We start from the raw sequence: 18,640 nt of genomic DNA on the forward strand, positions 1-18,640 counted from the left end.
GCCCTTGGACAAATGTAGTTGGTGATCCCTGCTATACAGTCTCTGCTCCCACCAAGCAAGGATGGATTGGGGAATGATCAGGAGGGAGGTAGTGTTGGACTGTGTTTAGTTTATTGTTTGTCTGCACGGCAGCCTGGTTTCTCTCAGAGGGGACTCCTCATCCTCATGACCCAAAACAGACATTAGTGTGCACGTGGTCAAATACAGATGTGATATTTTGGTAGTGTTACCTAAAAAAACGTCCACGATACAAAAGCTCCTGCTCCCACCTGGATAAGTAGTGGCTGACCTCTTCATTTATATTCACATTACAAACGTACACAAAAGTGAGGGGAAATCAACATAAACTGTGTTAGAAAAGCGTATCTAAGCATCCTGCATAGTCGTAATTGATGATTATAATTTAAAATATACACATATATGAATTCCTTTATTTGGTTCTTTGATGATTTTGGATGGAAATGCTTTAAAATCTCTCATTTGATCAGTTTGAATGAAATGTGGAAATTGTGGAGGCTATGGCAGCTAACGATAAATCAGCTAAATCAATGTATTTTATCGTATTGCTAATAGGTAACATAATTGAACACGGTCAAAATGCATTTGCCAACCAAAGCCTTATGTGTACCTTATACCCTGCATTTAAAATCTATAGTATAATACATGAATTATTTTTCAATAATTCATTCAAGGTCTATTTTTGTAAATATTTGCTTTCTTTTCTTTTGATTTCAAGCGTATAGGTGTTGCTCTTAAGTGTACTCAACACGTAGTACAAACCGTTTGTTTACAACCTGTAGGAGAGGCAGATGTCCTCCATTTTACTCCACTTCCTGTCCTGCCCTCCTTCCTCCTCCTCCAACGCACCGACAACCATGAGACCAACCTGCCGAAAGGTTACAGACACTGCCAGCCATGTCCTGCCTGTAAAACCAAACAAAAAATACAGTTTTTAGCATTTTAACGCAAGAGCAGAATTCCTGCTGTGTTTTTTAACGTATACATATTTTTCCACTGATAAAGGCTCGGTTTTTTCCCCCCGGAAGATGTGTTCCCCGGTACCGGAGAGGTCTGCCGCGCAGCTGCTGAGCGCGGCGCTGCTGTTGCTCTGGCTCTCCGGTAAGAAACAAATGGATCTGTGATCAGCTGTGCTTGTCCACTGATGGCTTTATGTTGACCCCCTCCCCCTGTATATCTCTAGTCACCCTCTGTAAACATATGTATGCCCCCGGTGCATCCACCCTTCAATAAGATGCAGCTGCCTTTATACAATAAATATGTGCTCATCATTGTGTACATCATTGTGTACAGTGGGTGACTCAGTGTGGGGACAGACATAGGCCTATTTAGGTGCCACCAATGTGCTGTTTATTGTATTCAGTAGCACACATACACTATGAAGGGTCCTTATTCATAGCTAGGTGGGTTTAAATGGAGCAGATGTCAGCATGATATCAAATGGATCAGGATCATTTGCAGATCAAAAGCTATCAGATCAAAATGGGCTTCTACATTTGATCACACACAGCATCGTTACTCTGAGTGGGGATGCTCAGATTAAATGTGAAACCGGAGCAGATTAACAAACAGATCCATCCACCAATGTAAAGCCATGTTGTGGTGAGTATATAGCAGCATTGAGTTGAACAATGTCCCCTCCTGCTGTTTACTGTGGTTGCAATGGTTGCCTGAGTGAAATGCTGTCTAGAATACGCTGTTTATAGCCGCATATATCACTTCAAATCCAGTCCTCAATGATATATATTATTACAGAGTATTTACTGTATTTTAATTATAGATCCTGCCATATCTTATTCTATTTTAAAAGAACATATTTGGCTTATTCCTGCAACAAAGTCAAACTATTTTGTCTGTTGCACTTTGTTGTTTATGTTTGTGTTATATATGTATTTGAAACAATGCGTTTGAATATTTGAAACTGCACTCACAGTTCCTGAGGAGAGGCAGTAGAGGGCAGCAGCACCCTGAACATTAAAACACAAACAAACATCCACTGTTACTGCACTTGCATCAAGTGCCTGCGTCATGATGTGGAGAAGCATCAAATGACCACAAATAAGTTAATTAAACCAAATCCATAATAAATCATAGATGATTACTGCTGCAGTGGCTTATCGATTGTGGCCGGAACACATTTCTGCAAATGGACAGAGGAAACACTTGCACTGTGGCTAGTTAAGTGCCTGCCTATTAAACAGGAAATCCATTCCAGCAGAGCCACACATAAATAAATAAATAATAAGACTTTCTGATTGAGAGATTGAAATTAAACAAGTACAATTACCCAATTATTTGTAGTACATTTTTGACATTTGTGATTGAATTGAGTATTTCCATTCAATGCTAATCTATACTTCCACTTTATACTCATACTTGTAATGGAGTGTTTTAAGGCCATTGTATTTTTACTTTTACGTAAGTAAAGGATCTGATTCCTTTTTTAACGTGTTTCAGAAGTGTTAGGAAATGTGCCCTATTTTTTTGTCACTTTTTTTTCTTAATAAAAATGGTCTTTGGCTGGTTGTGAATTCCTTAGTTAGCCCCTTTTAGTTATAATAAACAGCATTTTTTGATTTTACAATTCAAGTTTTTGTTTTTATTTGAGTGTTTTGCTTAATTTTTTACCCGTTTATTTTTAATTGTATTTGTTTTGTTTATTCCCTTATCTAGAACAATCTAGAACCTAAAGTATTGAGGAACATAACACATGACATCTTTGTAAATATTAATTCTGTTTCTGAACAAAATCTTTTTTCAGTAAACATTGCAACATATACAACAATAGTTTTATGAGATGGGGTTTGATGCAGTTATTATGACAGCATAGATTTGGATAATAATGTATGTAATTTAGACCAAGTGTAATTTTATCCTTAAACATTTTGCATTATAGAAACACATATTAAGTAAACATATGTTTCTGAAGATACTCAAATAGAAGCGCAAAACATTTACAAACAGACATGTTGTTATTTCACAATGTCTTTAATATATTTAATTTACATAACTCAACAGTAAGCCTGTAATTGACCTTATGTTCTTTTACTTTTACTGTATTCAACTCTCGTGCTGCTTCGTAAAGACCTAGATTGGCCTTGCAACACAGAATCATTAGATTTGTAAATGTTTCCTTCACAGTATAAACATCAAATATCAAAACAAACTTCCGAGATACCATTTGAAAGGGTAGGAAAGCTGCGATGTTTATTTTCAAAACGTCAAGATGCATCTTCAGATTCCTGTCTAGAAGCTGCACATTTGGTCAAAAGTGCACTGAAATATAACACATTTAAAACATGTTACAGTAACTGTGTGTATTTATCTGTGTAGTTTCTGCGATTCTATCTGGATGTTGTTTGAGTTCTTCTTAACGGTTTCAGCATACTGTGTATTAAAGCAGCCATACTTCGCATCTCGTTCATGAGCAGACAGGACGGTCAATAATGCATAACAGTGAAAGGGTGCAGGCGAGAGGAAGACAGGAAATGGAAAGTACCTCTCCTCTCTTATTCCACACGGTCAATATTTACATTTAAAGGAGTGTGGGCTTGTGCAATCCCTCTGCCTGCAGCACTGCAGTGAGAAAAGGTCAATCCACTGGATACTGCGTCCCTGTCTGTGCCGATAATACAGTAAGACACAAAGATGCTGCAGGCTATTTTTTCATATTACTTTAAAAGGGTTCTGGGACTGATTGCTTTTATCTAATCAGAGAAACGCTTCTGCATCCGTTCCTGCAACTCCTTCAGGAGTAACTGACAGATGTTGTATTTGTGCTGTGAGTTGTATCGACTGACTGCTCCCTTTTGGCCCCTGGCTGCTGCAGTATGACCTTCTACACAGCAGGGGGCGCTAAGGACAAGCCCTGCAGTAAAGAACACACATAGATAAAAACAGCTATTATGCAATACCCACATTGTCATGGATTTTACACACAACAATGTGTCCCCTCAAACCTGTCTGAAAATGAGCGGATCAGATTGTGGCTACTTTGTGATGTCACAATGTTTGTTGGGTTGTTCAACCATTATCCAATAACTAAGGTAAGGTCACGCCCAACGTATCACCCAAATCTCCTCCGAGAGCACCAGACACCTCCTCCAGACATGAGTTAGTACCAAACAAAACTCATGGTTCACTTTTACACCAATGTCCCTCTGTTGTTGGGATATGAAAATAATCAGAACACTTTATTTATAAGAAACGTATGCTCCATTATAGGATCAAATACAAATAAAATACAATTTTATAATATGCTCCAACGAAAAATACATGTGTACAATGTGTATATTGCAATTTACTGCTGGGTTATCTGGAACATTAAAGCCTTTTGTTCCCTATTATAAGGAGGTGCATGTGAGGCCCTGCCCCGATAAGAACCCCTCGGATAAGACAAAGAACCTGTTCAACAATATGAAGGACGCCATCTTGAAGCCCTCTACAGAGAGTTAACTCCTTTAAAGAGTGGCCAGTTGATAACCCTAAAGTGTCAACACACACAGGACCTCCTCTCATACATCCAACCGTCGTCAACACTAAATACACTGAGTGGTGATTCTGTTATGGACAACTCGGTCCGTGGTGGAGGAAGTCTTCAGATCCATTACCTAAGTAGAAGTACTAAAACCTAACTGTAAAATACTCCATTTCAAGTAAAAGTATAGCTTCAGGTATCTTGTTCTCAATACAAATGGACACATTGTGTGGTCTTTAGGATGTGTTTGTTTAAAGAGATTTATATTCCAAAAACAACATATAGTAAATGGCAGTTCCTTAAATGTATCAGCACTTGTGTTGTTTTATCCACAAGGCAGTCATTTCCCTTAAAACTGTTATTTTCTTACACCTCTGCTTTAAATTGTATTATGTGCATATATACGGTCAAACGTATAAAAAGTTGTTCACATAGAGTTGGATGAGAGGAATTGAGGGCACACGGGACAGGTGATGTAACAGACACACCACCTTACTTTCGGCATTGACCTTGGGAGAGCAGTGGATGAAAATAGAAGGGGAGTGGGAGAGAGAATGCTTTTGGAAAGTGAAAATAGGGAGTCCTTTTGGAGTGTAGCTGTGGGGTAAGACAGGAGAGGTATAGGAGAGAGGCATGAGTGGACATGGGTGGGAGAGGAAGGAAGGGCAGAGGGAAGGAGGTAGGCAGGGAGGGAGGCTGCTCCACTGCAGCATTTCATATGTTAGCAAGTCTCTGCATCTGCCTCCTTCTCACTATCGACGGGACTGCTGAGTCAGCATCAGCCTGCATCTAACTCATCGTGGCTGTGGTCCTGGATCATCGGTCCTGGATGGATATCCTCGTGGATTCATCTTCCTATTATACACACATGCATTTCCAAACATTTGGACTACCTATGTTGTAAATGTATTATCTTTTCAATGTACACATGGCATCTATTGCACGTCTGTCCGTCCTGGGAGAGGGATCCCTCCTCTGTTGCTCTCCCTGAGGTTTCTCCCATTTTTCCCTTTAAACTGGGTTTTCTTCGGAAGTTTTTCCTTGTACGATGTGAGGGTCTAAGGACAGAGGGTGTCGTATTGTCATACTGATATTCTGTACACACTGTGAAGACCACTGAGACAAATGTAACATTTGTGATATTGGGCTATATAAATAAACATTGATTGATTGATTGATTGATTGATTGATTGATTGATTGATTGATTGATTGATTGAACTCACTGTGAATGGGATGTCAGCGCCACAAATACAGAGCTCGTGTGCGCGTGTGTGTCAGTGATGGGTGTGTGTCCTTGAATGTAGTAGCTGTATGTCTGCAGATAGGTCAGCATGCTGTGTGACATTGGCGTAGCACAGCTAGCATGCTAAGCTCACTGCTGACAAAGCACGAGTTGGAAGCAGTGTGTGTGTGTGTGTGTGTGTGTGTGTGTGTGTGTGTGTGTGTGTGTGTGTGTGTGTGTGTGTGTGTGTGTGTGTGTGTGTGTGTGTGTGTGTGTGTGTGTGTGTGTGTGTGTGTGTGTGTGTGTGTGTGTATGTGTGTGTGTGTGTGTGTAAGAGCAAGAAGCATTAGGGAGCAGGTGGTGCGCTGCATTACAAGACACCTGACTGTGCGCATGGAAAATGGTGCGTGTGTAAATTATACATACAGACGCTGGGTGGATATGTAGAGTGTGTGTGTGTGTGTGTGTGTGTGTGTGTGTGTGTGTGTGTGTGTGTGTGTGTGTGTGTGTGTGTGTGTGTGTGTGTGTGTGTGTGTGTGTGTGTGTGTGTGTGTGTGTGTGTGTGTGTGTGTGTGTGTGTGTGTGTGTGTGTGTGTGTGTGTGTGTGTGTGTGTGTGTGTGTGTGTGTGAGTGAGTGTGGTGCAAACAGACAAGTCTGTGGAGTGGTGCAGCAGCAGTGGGAAGAGAGCCAGAAACACCCGACTGCAGAGGAAATAATGGTGCAGAGTCCCATCACACACACACACACACACACACACACACACACACACACACACACTGAGAGAGAGGCACGGATTCTGTCTGGGGAGATCCATGCTGAGACGTGATGTTAGAAGGGAGGAGGAACTTGAGGAAATCAAACTGCTTTTGTGGGTATTTAAACTGACTTAGTGGAGCAGTCTAAGCTCGGTCTAGAATATAAGACTACAGCTGAAACTGTACAAGTAGCATTATCATGAGATGGAAAAAAAGGCTTTTGTCTCTTTCAGCTTTCCTAGAATATGCCCTACCCTTCTTCTTTTTGAAGTTAATAATGAGTATACTTAATGTACGCTAAACTAATTAACTGTGTGGCAATCAGATGCAAGAACCCCTTATTCTCCATGAAACAGCAGGTCAACGTTGACAGGAAGGTCAATAAAAGGAAGGTTAAAAAAATATCTTTGTATACCATATTGTTTAGAACAGGAGCGTCAAACTCAAGAGCTTGCAAAGAATATAATATACGATTGGTGTAATTATTGAATAGTTATTTCAATTATTTGTGCTAGACTTCTGCTTTCAGACGTAGTTATTTATGATGTTATTACCATAACTGATAATAATCCAATGCAGAGCCAATAATGTAAAATAAAACATTATTTTATATATTTATATAGTTACAACCGGCCCTTTGAGTGCAACCATAATGCTAGTGTGGCCCGCGATGACATTTAACACCCCTGGTTTAGAATAAGATGTATTATTGTTGTTGCATCATTAACTCTGATTGTGTTGCTTCCCTTCACAGGTTGTTCAAGCATGGACGTCCTCATGCCCCAAAACATTAACGCACTGAATGGAACGACAGTGAAAATCCCCTGCACGTTCACCTCCTGCTATAAGATGGATGTTGGCAAGTTTCTCATGAACTGGACCTACCAAGAAACACTAAATGATACAGAGGACATGGTAGGTACTTTAGGATGAGTACTTCTTAATAGTCTCGATCAGGGGTGCCCACACTTTTTCAGCTTGGGAGCTACTTTTAAAATGACCAAGTCAAACTGATCACCTACATTACAAATGCTAAACATATATTTATTTATATACTGAGTACCTTATGTTGGTGTACCTTGCATAACTGCATGAACCCGTATGGCACAATACAACTCAGTACATTTCTGGTCATTACGTACATTGTATACCCTTTATTTAGTAGAATTGTATAAATTGGAAGGCTAACTAGGTAATCAGCTCGCCGGTGATTTGCAGCTGGCGCGGTTGACGGCGCATACGTGGTGAACTGCGTGTTAGAAAATATGAGATCTCAGACTGGCTTACCTGTACGTCAATCAAGTGGAAAATGCCATAATAAGGATGGATGATAGGCTAACTTTATTTTATTTTTTTTCAAAGCCATGCGATCTACCCACACTACCTTTGTGATCGACGTATTGGGCACTCCTGGTCTAAATAGATAGACAGACAGACAGACAGACAGACAGACAGACAGACAGACAGACAGAGAGACGGACAGAGAGATGGACGGACAGACAGACAGACAGACAGACGGACAGACGGACGGACAGACGGACAGACGGACAGACAGAGAGACAGACAGACAGACAGACAGACAGACAGACAGACAGACAGACAGAGAGACGGACAGACAGACAGACAGACGGACAGACAGACAGAGAGACGGACGGACAGACAGACAGACAGACAGACGGACAGACGGACGGACAGACGGACAGACGGACAGACAGAGAGACAGACAGACAGACAGACATACAGACAGACAGACAGACGGACAGACAGACAGAGAGACGGACAGAGAGATGGACATACAGACGGACAGACAGACAGACGGACAGACGGACAGACAGACAGACAGACGGACAGACGGACAGACAGACGGACAGACGGACAGACAGACAGACAGACAGAGAGACGGACAGAGAGATGGACATACAGACAGACAGACAGACAGACGGACAGACAGACGGACAGACAGACAGACGGACAGACGGACAGACAGAAGACAGAGAGACGGATAGATAGACGGATAGACATATAGATGGATAGATATACAGATAGATAGACATACAGACATACAGACAGACAGACAGACAGACAGATAGACAGACAGACGGACAGACAGACGGACAGAGAGATGGATAGATAATATAGATAGATAGATAGATAGATAGATAGATAGATAGATAGATAGATAGATAGATAGATAGATAGATAGATAGATAGATAGATAGATAGATAGATAGATAGATAGATAGATAGATAGATAGATAGACAGGTAAAGAGATAGATACTTTATTCATCCCACATTGGGAAATGAATGTGTTAGCTGTTGTGCAAATTGTTCTGGGTTATGGAAGAGGAGACACTGACCCTAACCCTAAGCGCATTAAATAAAAACATACTTGATAAGAAATGATTCCTTCTGATCAATGAAATGTCCTTCTGTACTGCTCTAACCTGTGGCTATCTTCTTGCTTTATAATATGTCTGTTTGGTTTTACAGACGAAAAAAAGATTATTGCCTAAATCTGGCTATTGTTCACTGTGCAAACGGCCAAAAACACTTCCATTCGAATAATTGCCTGTCAAATAAACTAATAAATCACGTTCTCCCTCTCTCTTTTTACAGTTCATGACATTCATCAAGAATAAAGGAATGGTGCCTCAGCGATCGTACCAGTTTGGAGACAGGGTCATGTTTGTGGGGAACCTGGATAAGAACGACCTGTCAATCACCCTGTCAGAAGTGCAGATCGAGGATGAGGGCCTTTACAACTGCTACGTGAGAAACCCGCCCGACCGCATCCAGGGACATGGCACCATACGTCTCCATGTTGTTAGCGAACGTAAGACGATAACCCTTATGAAGATACTACTGTCTATACATCTTAAAGAAACAGTGCCTGATTGTGTTCTTCATTAATGACGCTGTACGTTATCCCGCTTGTTGACCAATCAGCATTGAGTATTCAACTAAGCTGTGTAATAAGTGGAAGCTAGATATTGCTGTTATGCTGCGTTAAGACCGGACGCGATGCGATGTTTGGGGGCGGCGCGATTACATGTAAAGTCAATGCAGAGACGCGGACAGACGGGAATTCGCTCCGACGGCGAGCATGAAGCGGTGGACGCGGCGCGAATCAAGCGATTGAGGCGATTGAACTGTGCCGCGTCAAAAGCGAGTTACATTTTTTCAACTCAAGCGTCAAATTCACGTGACGCGTTCTCGCGGAAGCCAATCAGCGGTGAGGATCTCAGCCTGCCGTCACTGACGTTCAACCAGAAAACATCAGCCATTAGCTGTTAGCAGTTAGCACACAGTAGCGCGCGCAACTGAAAGTCTGAGAGGGTGAGCCGATAGTCACAGCAAACAGAACAAGAATCTATACCCTCTGCTCACTCCTTTCCTGAAAAATACAGGTCCAGCCTGTAGCTCCATCAAGGATGGTGCTACAGGCTGCAAGACAGTGCACTTACAACTACAATAATTATGTGTAGATGTTAATCTAATACAGCTCCGGCGATCCACTAACACCCCCCCCCGTGCGGTGGTTTTGAAATGCTCCCGATTTCAGAGGTCTCAAGGTTGGCAAGTCTGGTCCACACGCAACAGGCACCAGAAACGTGTCCGTTCACACGAGACCGCTCAAAAGCACTGGAGACACTGTAGTACATATACCAGGCCTGTAAGTGGCGCTGTAGTCCTGCCACAAAAGCAGCGAAGAAGACTTCCCGCGCATGGTTGCCACGGTTTCCCTTTTGTTTATTCTCCGCTGTGGACGCTCTGGCTCTTGTTCTCCCTCCCCGAGGCAAGTGTATTCTCCTGCTGTAATTCTCTCCGGGTTTGCCACCAGCAGATGACAAACACCCACCTCTCCGCCGCTTCCAAGGGACGAGGGAACCGTGCGGCAGAGTTTCAGTTAGATGTTTTTTCACAGGTCAACATGTTGTCCGTTAAATCTTCCGGACAAAATGCAGACAAAATTAGAAAAGTGTCGCTCAGAGGTCTTCTTTGTTATTTATTGAGCTTTAAAAAAATTATAACGACTCTATATAATAATATAAGAATAATAAACCGAGCCTCTCTTTTCCTCCCCCTCTTCTGAGAGCCCCGCAGCTGATCTCTGAGCAGGAGAGGCAGGGCTATTGCTTCAACGTAATCAGGAAATGATCGTATAAGCGTAAACACGGAGCCGTTTGCCCCCCCAGAGATCTACCCACCTTGGGACCCGTTATCGTTATCATGTTTCTGCGTTTCCATGTCGGCCTCGTTTGGCCGAATCGTCTATCTGATAGTGAACTGTAGCAGATACGACCGGTATCGTCCTCGTGTGGCCTGGGCTTAAGTCTGTATCAAACAAGGACATTGCATACACATGAATTAATCTAAAACAAATAGCAGATGGTTCATGCCAGATTTAGCTATTAGTTCATTCCATCTGCAGTCCCTGTGCAGTCACACACATAATCAATCATAACTTCAGAGCTGCAAGAGCATGAAATAGCATCATTCATTATTTTACAAATGGTTTCTATAAAAAAGCAAACTTTGAATACACCATTTCAGGTAACAAACACTGACAATTATTATCATTATCCGGCATGTTTGGCCCTTACCTCATTTCAAGCTGCAGCTGTTTGTGTTTCTGTCAACAGAGCGGCACTACCAGCTTCCTCGTGAGCTAATAGCAGAAGTGGCTCATGAATAATTTTGATGGTTGCGCAAAAATCCGGCTAAACAAAATTCATATGTAGGTTTGTGTTTGTTTACGCTCTTGCAAGCTATAAACGGACTACATTGCAATAATATGACAAGAAATGCGAAAACGTTAAGAATACTGTTAAAAATCTAACCTATAGGATCTGGACTTATTTATGACTGCTATTTGGTGCACTGAGCTTTCTTCGGCATTGTTTTTTCAAACAGTGTGTGTTTCCTGGAGCACGAGGACCTACTGGTGATGAGTCAGCTTTTTACTTATTTAAGACAAACAAGAGGTTTAACTTAGTCCCTCAGCATTTCTTGCACACGCACACACATATATACACACACACGTCACACACACACACACACACACACACACACACACACACACACACACACACACACACACACACACACCACGCTCACTCAGCAGCACTTACTTTCCACTCTGTTTAATCAGTGCTTTTAGCCAGCATTGCACTTGTCTCAGTTCGATGTCTACACACTATTTAACCCTCTCCTCTCCACAGTTCCTCCTCCCAGAGATTCCACCATCGCAGTGGCGATCGGGGCGTCAGTGGGCGGAGCTTTAGCGCTACTGATCCTCTCCATGGTGGTGGTGAAATGTCTCCGTCGACACCGGAAACAAGAACTGATTTCAGAGGAGAAGATGGAGGAGGAGGGAAAGCTGGATGCTGAAGGTGTTGCAGAGGAGGGAACTAAGTAAGACATCTCATTCTCTTGTCCTCAAGCAGAAACTACCAATAGCACAACGATTAAGAAGGACCTGGTATAGCAGTACATGTTCTGTTTTCTGAAGCTGCTCAGGCACATATCTCTCCTCTGCAGCAGTATTTCCAATTTTAACTAGCGAACAAATTCCCTAGGATATGCCATTGCCATAATATTATTCCATACTAGTTCAAGCTATTTTACATTGTCACAAAAAAACACCCCTTGCGTTTAACAATAAAAAGAGAAAGAAATGTATGCTTGGTATAATTTCAAACATATGAATTGCCGGTAGCATTTTGCACATTTGACAGTAGTAATGTGCTGACCATCACATGTGTTATACAAGTATAACAGCTCAGACGTAAAGTTAGCCACACAAAAGTACTTTCCCGTCAATATAACTCCTTGGCTTCTCTAACTGAATCCACATCTTCTCAAAGCTAACCTGTTGTCCCGGGCATCTCTTCACTTTTATCTTTAGACAACCATAGCGGGTCCTCTGATTGGATCCCTCACCCCACCACCCCTCAGGTAAACACCTGCTTATCAACCAATCTGGACTCCTGTTGTTTATCATCAACGCCATGTGTGCTAGAGAAGATGCCTCGGTCAGTATGGGTAGAAATAGGAAATACAGCAAAGTTAAAAATCAAAGTAACCGCCAAACTAAACAGACAGGACACTGCCATGTAAGCGTGGTAATTACAATAGAAATTACAGCCACAGTGATGCTGTAGTGGACACATTCATATAACCTGGGTTTTATTAAACAATGTATTGGAATATATTGGAAGCAGTCATTAAAAGTACTTTTACTCAGGGACTTTACTTAAGCACATTTTGGAGATACTTGTACTTGAGTATTTCCATTGTATGCTACTTCATACTTCTTTTTTATTTATAATATGAATTCAAATTGGGACGGACTTGAAAAGTGACTTAATAGTATATAGTAGCTTCACATTTACTGGCTGCAAAAGAAAAAGTGTGCAGACATTAATGGATCACTTATTATAATGTAGTGATCAAATATATGATTCCGAACATGTTATAAAGAGTACTTTAGGTTTCGGTACGTTAAGTATATTTGGATGCTATTGTACTTTAACTTAAGTAAATCTTTGAATGCCAGACATGCACTTCTAACAGAGTATTTCTACACTGTGGTATTTTTACTTTTACTTAAGTGAAAGATCTGATTCCCCCTTCCTGCTGTGGTTTCTCTCAGAAGACCACTGTGGATGTGCAGTGTCCCTAAAAGTGGTACAAACAAGTGTATATATATGTATGTATGCAAGCGCATGTGTTTCTTTGTGTGTTTTGCCCTAGATCTGACTACCGGCTGGTATTATCTCTCGAGAATCATTTGCACATCTTCCAAGAATATTTCTAGCTCAGATAGAGAAAATGTTAATATTCCCTTCCTCTCTTTTCTTTCAGACATCTCCCTGAAGATCTATAGTTACCACAGCTCAAAGCATCTTCCAACGACACTTCCATCCCTTCTGTGTGTGTGTGTGTGTGTGTGTGTGTGTGTGTGTGTGTGTGTGTGTGTGTGTGTGTGTGTGTGTGTGTGTGTGTGTGTGTGTGTGTGTGTGTGTGTGTGTGTGTGTGTGTGTGTGTGTGTGTGTGTGTGTGTGTGTGTGTGTGTGTGTGTGTGTGTGTGTGTGTGTGTGTGTGTGTGTGTGTGTGTGTGTGTGTGTGTGTGTGTGTGTGTGTGTGTGTGTGTGTGTGTGTGTGTGTGTGTGTGTGTGTGTGTGTGTGTGTGTGTGTGTGTGTGTGTGTGTGTGCATATTTATATATGTCTGTGTGAGATGTTTTTCGTTTTATTGTTGAAATTAAGACGGGAACACTTATTACAACCTACACACTTAAAACGTTATCCATAGCCGCGAGTCAATATCAGTAGCATTGGATTCCCTATTCATAGGGAATGGCCTTTTAATCGTACACCAGGCCAGGGCTGGGCAGTATGACCTGAACATAAATAGTTTTAAAGGGCCCATGTCATGCTTTTCTGGTTATCCCCCGTCCCCTTGTGTGTTAGGTTTTCCTGCATGTAAACGGTCTGCAGAGTCACAACCCCTCAAAGTACACCCTGTAGCGAGTACAACTCTAACACAGAAAATACCTGTCTGTGCTGCCCCAGAACGCCTCGCTGGGGATTTCTCTTTTTCCATTGTTTACTTCTTGGGTATGGTGACGTATTTCGGGTATAGTGACGTAAGGATCCGCGGAGCCGTTACGTTTGGACCAATCCGCGGACTTCCTCACACACACACACTCGGCGGGACGTTGCGAGGCTCGCTGCTGCGAGGAGCAGGACACTGTGAGCTGGCTCACTGGTGTGGGGTCGGCGAGACAGCGAGACACTCAGCCTGGACACACACACAAACTCCCAGCCAGACTGCGGGTGTGTGTGTGTGTTTCGGGCTGTGTCTCGCTGTCTCGCAGACGGCCACTGGGCTCACAGGGAGGGGGGGGGGAGGAGCTCCAACAAGCCCCGTTTAGGACAGAGAGTGAATACACAGACTATACAGAAGAGATGCTGTTTGAGAAACCAATGTAAGTTTGGAAAATTGCACAATATAAATGTATTTTAGTAGACCTCAACAATGGACTTGTGATCAGTAGAAATGGCCGTGACATGGGACCTTTAATGTTGACAATATCAAATGTAAATCTAGCTGTAAAAGAAAAAAATTGTGTTTGGGATCAATGAAAGTGAATGATCGTTGACTACAATGTAGTGAACTACATGACAACATCTTTGAAGATCCACGACATCAAACAGAATTTAAAGTGAAAAACTCTCATCGCACCCACAGTCACAAAATCTATGTTGGTTACAGTTGACAAGTAACCGAAACCACCCGTAGCACACACAGAAGAGTTTACTGCCATTTACAGAAAGTACTACAGGAAATACCAAATGATCCAAGTTTAAATATAAAATGTTTACGTTCACGACTAACTAAGAGCTTACAGTGTGCTGTACTTATATAATAAGAAAGTAAGAAACTTAATGATCGTCTGTTAAGTTTCCCAGAAAAGCACAGCAATGCCAGTTAAGCCATATATAAGCTGCTCTATATAACCGTAAGGTGGCGCCTTGTATCAAATATTATATGATGTTATTCACATGTTTGATATACAGTAAATATTGTACTTGCATATTTGACTTTTTAGCTCCTGGAAAGATATGAAAGGACATCAACTTCCAGTGATTTTTATTATTAAAAAATAAATAATTGATTTGTATTTTTATTCTAACTGCAACTTGAATCCAACTGGAGCCCTGTTTTATAGAGATACAAAAAACTGAGCAATTGCACCTCAATACAAACAAGTTTTAGAGAGTATTTTAAAGCAGATTAATATATTACATTACATTGCATTTAGCTGACGCTTTTATCCAAAGCGACTTACAATACGTGCGTTCGACCAAGAAGATACAAACTTGAAGAAAACAGAATCATATAAGTACATCAGGTTTCATAGAGCCAATATAATTTAAAAACCTGCATCCTAGCTCTGTCTCCAGAGTACTGCCTTTGCCTCAAACGTGAGGGGGTGAAACTGTATATATTGTTTTGCACAGTTACCACCTTTGTACTAATTCTAATCATAATGGAGAGCATGCACCTTTAAGGAACACACATAGCTCACTCTGTGAAGACGGTGATGGATCTGAATGCGGGCTGTTTTAGTAAAAACATGGCATGGTGATTGGATGGTGAAATTGGGAAATGTATTGTATTGATTTGATCATTTATTTGGTTGGAGCACCCTACATGTTAAAAAATAATGATGAGATCACTATTTGATGTCCACTTGTACATGTTGCAGCATGTGATCTCTCTTAATATCTGAATGTCTATGATGTTTTTGTCAAATCTGGTGGCCTGGCCAGTCCCCCTTAATTACAACGTTTAAAAAACAACAGGACTGTGTTTAGGCCTTTCACTTCACGATGGTATTTCTTAACGTTTTGTTATTTATTTTATAAATGGTAGGTGATGTACAGTTGATCAATATGGTCGTTTTACGGTGGCCGACAGGGGCGAATGCGTTACAACGGCCCAAACGGTTCCATGAGGAGAAATGGAAGAAGGTTGATTGACATGTGTTTTGGCACATTTGTGTTTTTATATTTGCATAATTGTTTAACCCTTAGATGCCCTTAGACCAGGGGTTCTCAAAGTGTGGCCCGCGGGCCAATGGCGGCCCTCGGAAATGTTTCTGGCGGCCCGCGATAGTTAATGTGACACGCTGAAATGCATGCGTTATATTTTAATCCTCCATGGTTGTATCTAGTAAGAATTAGAATGGAATTTAAGAATGGTAAAACTGCGCCCCCTGGGTTGACATTCCTAAATTATGAATGACAGCTTGTGGAAAGTTTGCTAGACTACTGGTTGCATGGCAACTAGGCATCTCGCGAGTTGCGGTAATTGGTTAGTACAACAAAGAGAGGATTTGTTTTGGAATTATTTTGTGTTCCGTTTTTTCTTGGGCGGCCCTCAATCCAATATTCTGTACCTAAATTGGCCCTCACGAATCAAAACTTTGAGAACCCCTGCCTTAGAGTGACTGGACCCTACACTCTTCCATAAGTGGGTCAAAAAGGACCCGTATTAGAATAATGTGTTTTTATGCCATTTTTGTCATTTTGGTTAAGAAAAATCACTTGTATAATATTTAGTATTATATTTTGGTTCACACTAGAAATATTTTATATTTTATTTTTCACTATTTATAATTTTAGACATTTTTTTTACATTTTGAAAAAAAAATCCATAAAAAATGCATGCGGGCCATTTTTGACCCACTTATAGAAGCTTGGGGTAGTAATACAAAAACTACAATTTCTTAAAATGTATACAATTTAAATAAAAAATTTGAATGGCGTGATATCCAAAACATGTTTTTTGAGGAATAGCTGGAATACGAAATGATACAAACATGTAATTACAAAGATACTCTAAGACACCTCACCGGGTCAAAAAAGACCCACTTATGCATCTACGGGTTAAAGTGACATGCCTTTCTCCTAATGGGAGTGTTATGGGCCGGTGTAGCGCGTTTGCACCTGTCGGCCACCGTATAGCACTATCATGCTGTGAGGAACAATGAATTAAATGGTGATTTATTGATGAAGATAGTTGGCAAAAGAGTTATGAGGTTGGAGAGCCCGATATGTCAACACCACTGCCTGTGTGTGATCATGCATGTTAAGTTGCATGGCATTAGGGTATGACAGGTTAACATGTTGGTGAACTTTAGTGCAGCTTTAAAACCAGGGAGGGGTTGTTGGCAATATGAAGTGGTCTCCATTACTGTGTATACTGTATTTCTCATGCAGATACAATTAAACGGACAAAAACGGTATCATGTGCTGGACAGATTTATCATTGTGCATCACTGTTTACCATCTTGAGTTTGCTCTGGGTAGTTGCTGTCATATCACTTTACATGTTAGTGAACACCAAACTAATGCTTGCTGCCTACGAGCAGCTGTCATCACATTATGTATTTTAAATAAAGAGGATTTAGGAAAAAGACAGTTCGTTGTACTTTCTTTGTGTCCATCCATCCATTATCTATACCTGCTTATTCTGTCCACGCTGGCTGAAGAAGCATTATTTTTGCAATTTCACAGTTTAAAAAATCCGGAAATGCAATTTACCACTTCCATTTCCAATCGTCTCGAAGTCAGCAGTTATTTTTACGTGTTTAGAATCCTTAAATATGGTCTGTGGTTAACGCAAGCTGAAGAGATGTTAATGTTTCGTTCTAAAACCTAAAATACATCAATAAATAACCCACTGGTGATTTCCCGAAGCCTCTATTTGTGTCATAAAAACGGCGATTGCTAACATGTGTCTAAATGGAATGCTAAACGTCGTCATTAGCCACCTTTAGCTTAGCGGTGGTGATGTGAAGTTATGTGACCGTTGGCTTCTACTTCTGCATGTATGCTTCAAAAATCACAGAATGATGTTAATATGGAGATGACCCTGCTGGAGTGTGATAAATGGTGATTGCCACAGAGCTTATGTTCTGAAATATACGAAAACCTTGTTGAGGGAACCCTTGCGATGCTAACTTTCTCGTTGGCCAACAAAGATACTTAATCACTGCACCACATTAATAAACTAGCATGTCTTTACACTGTGGGAGAAAATCAAAAGCCAAGGCTACGCGACAAAGACGGGATACATGAAATCCATACAGAAAGGCCCCGGCAAGTCTAAAGCAAGGAGCCAGATTCAAAGCTTAACAGAGTATCAGAGTTTAGACGTCTCGTTATCTTTGACACGACGACAGCTCGGGTGTTTCATCTGTTAACGCAGTCTGAAACTCAGGAAGCAGAGTCTGGAGCTGCTCCACGGAGAATCAGCCCGAGGTGACTTTGTGAGGGCGGACTATCTATTTTCCAGATTTTGCTGACGAACGGGATTCATTTTGCCTCTGCAATATAGCCCAGGGTAACAACAATTCCTGTGTGTGCAGTGCACGAGTAATTCATCCATGAGTGTGAAGGCTGAAACCAAAACAGCGTAGCACAGTTTATAATACCAATCAACAGGAATCTTCAAATTGGAAGGATCGCATTTATTTTCCCAATTATTGCATCAATTCCTTTGCATTTAGGTTTCAAAGCATTCGACCAGCTGTTCCTTTGCAAGCACCTGATTGGCTACCGTTCCGATAATGCATTGCGGTAGCGGTTGT

The 18,640-nt window shown here is 41.3% G+C and overlaps 1 protein-coding gene across 2 annotated transcripts; it reads left to right on the forward strand.

Moving 5' to 3' along the window:
• Positions 1–786: 786 nt before the first annotated feature.
• Positions 787–13,464, forward strand: scn2b (sodium channel, voltage-gated, type II, beta). Of its 2 annotated transcripts, XM_034096990.2 has the most exons (6): positions 787–1,119; positions 7,229–7,389; positions 9,092–9,308; positions 11,698–11,890; positions 12,384–12,433; positions 13,343–13,464. In XM_034096990.2, exons 1-5 carry the CDS (start codon positions 1,047–1,049, stop codon positions 12,391–12,393), a joined length of 654 nt encoding a protein of 217 aa, XP_033952881.1. In that variant the 5' UTR covers positions 787–1,046; the 3' UTR covers positions 12,394–12,433; positions 13,343–13,464. The 2 variants fall into 2 exon arrangements, with proteins under 2 accessions (XP_033952881.1, XP_033952882.1); XM_034096991.2 differs by lacking the exon at positions 12,384–12,433.
• The last annotated feature ends 5,176 nt before the right edge of the window (positions 13,465–18,640 follow it).

The sequence above is a fragment of the Pseudochaenichthys georgianus genome, chromosome 13 (assembly GCF_902827115.2).
Source record: "Pseudochaenichthys georgianus chromosome 13, fPseGeo1.2, whole genome shotgun sequence".
In the NCBI taxonomy this organism is placed as follows: domain Eukaryota; kingdom Metazoa; phylum Chordata; class Actinopteri; order Perciformes; family Channichthyidae; genus Pseudochaenichthys; species Pseudochaenichthys georgianus.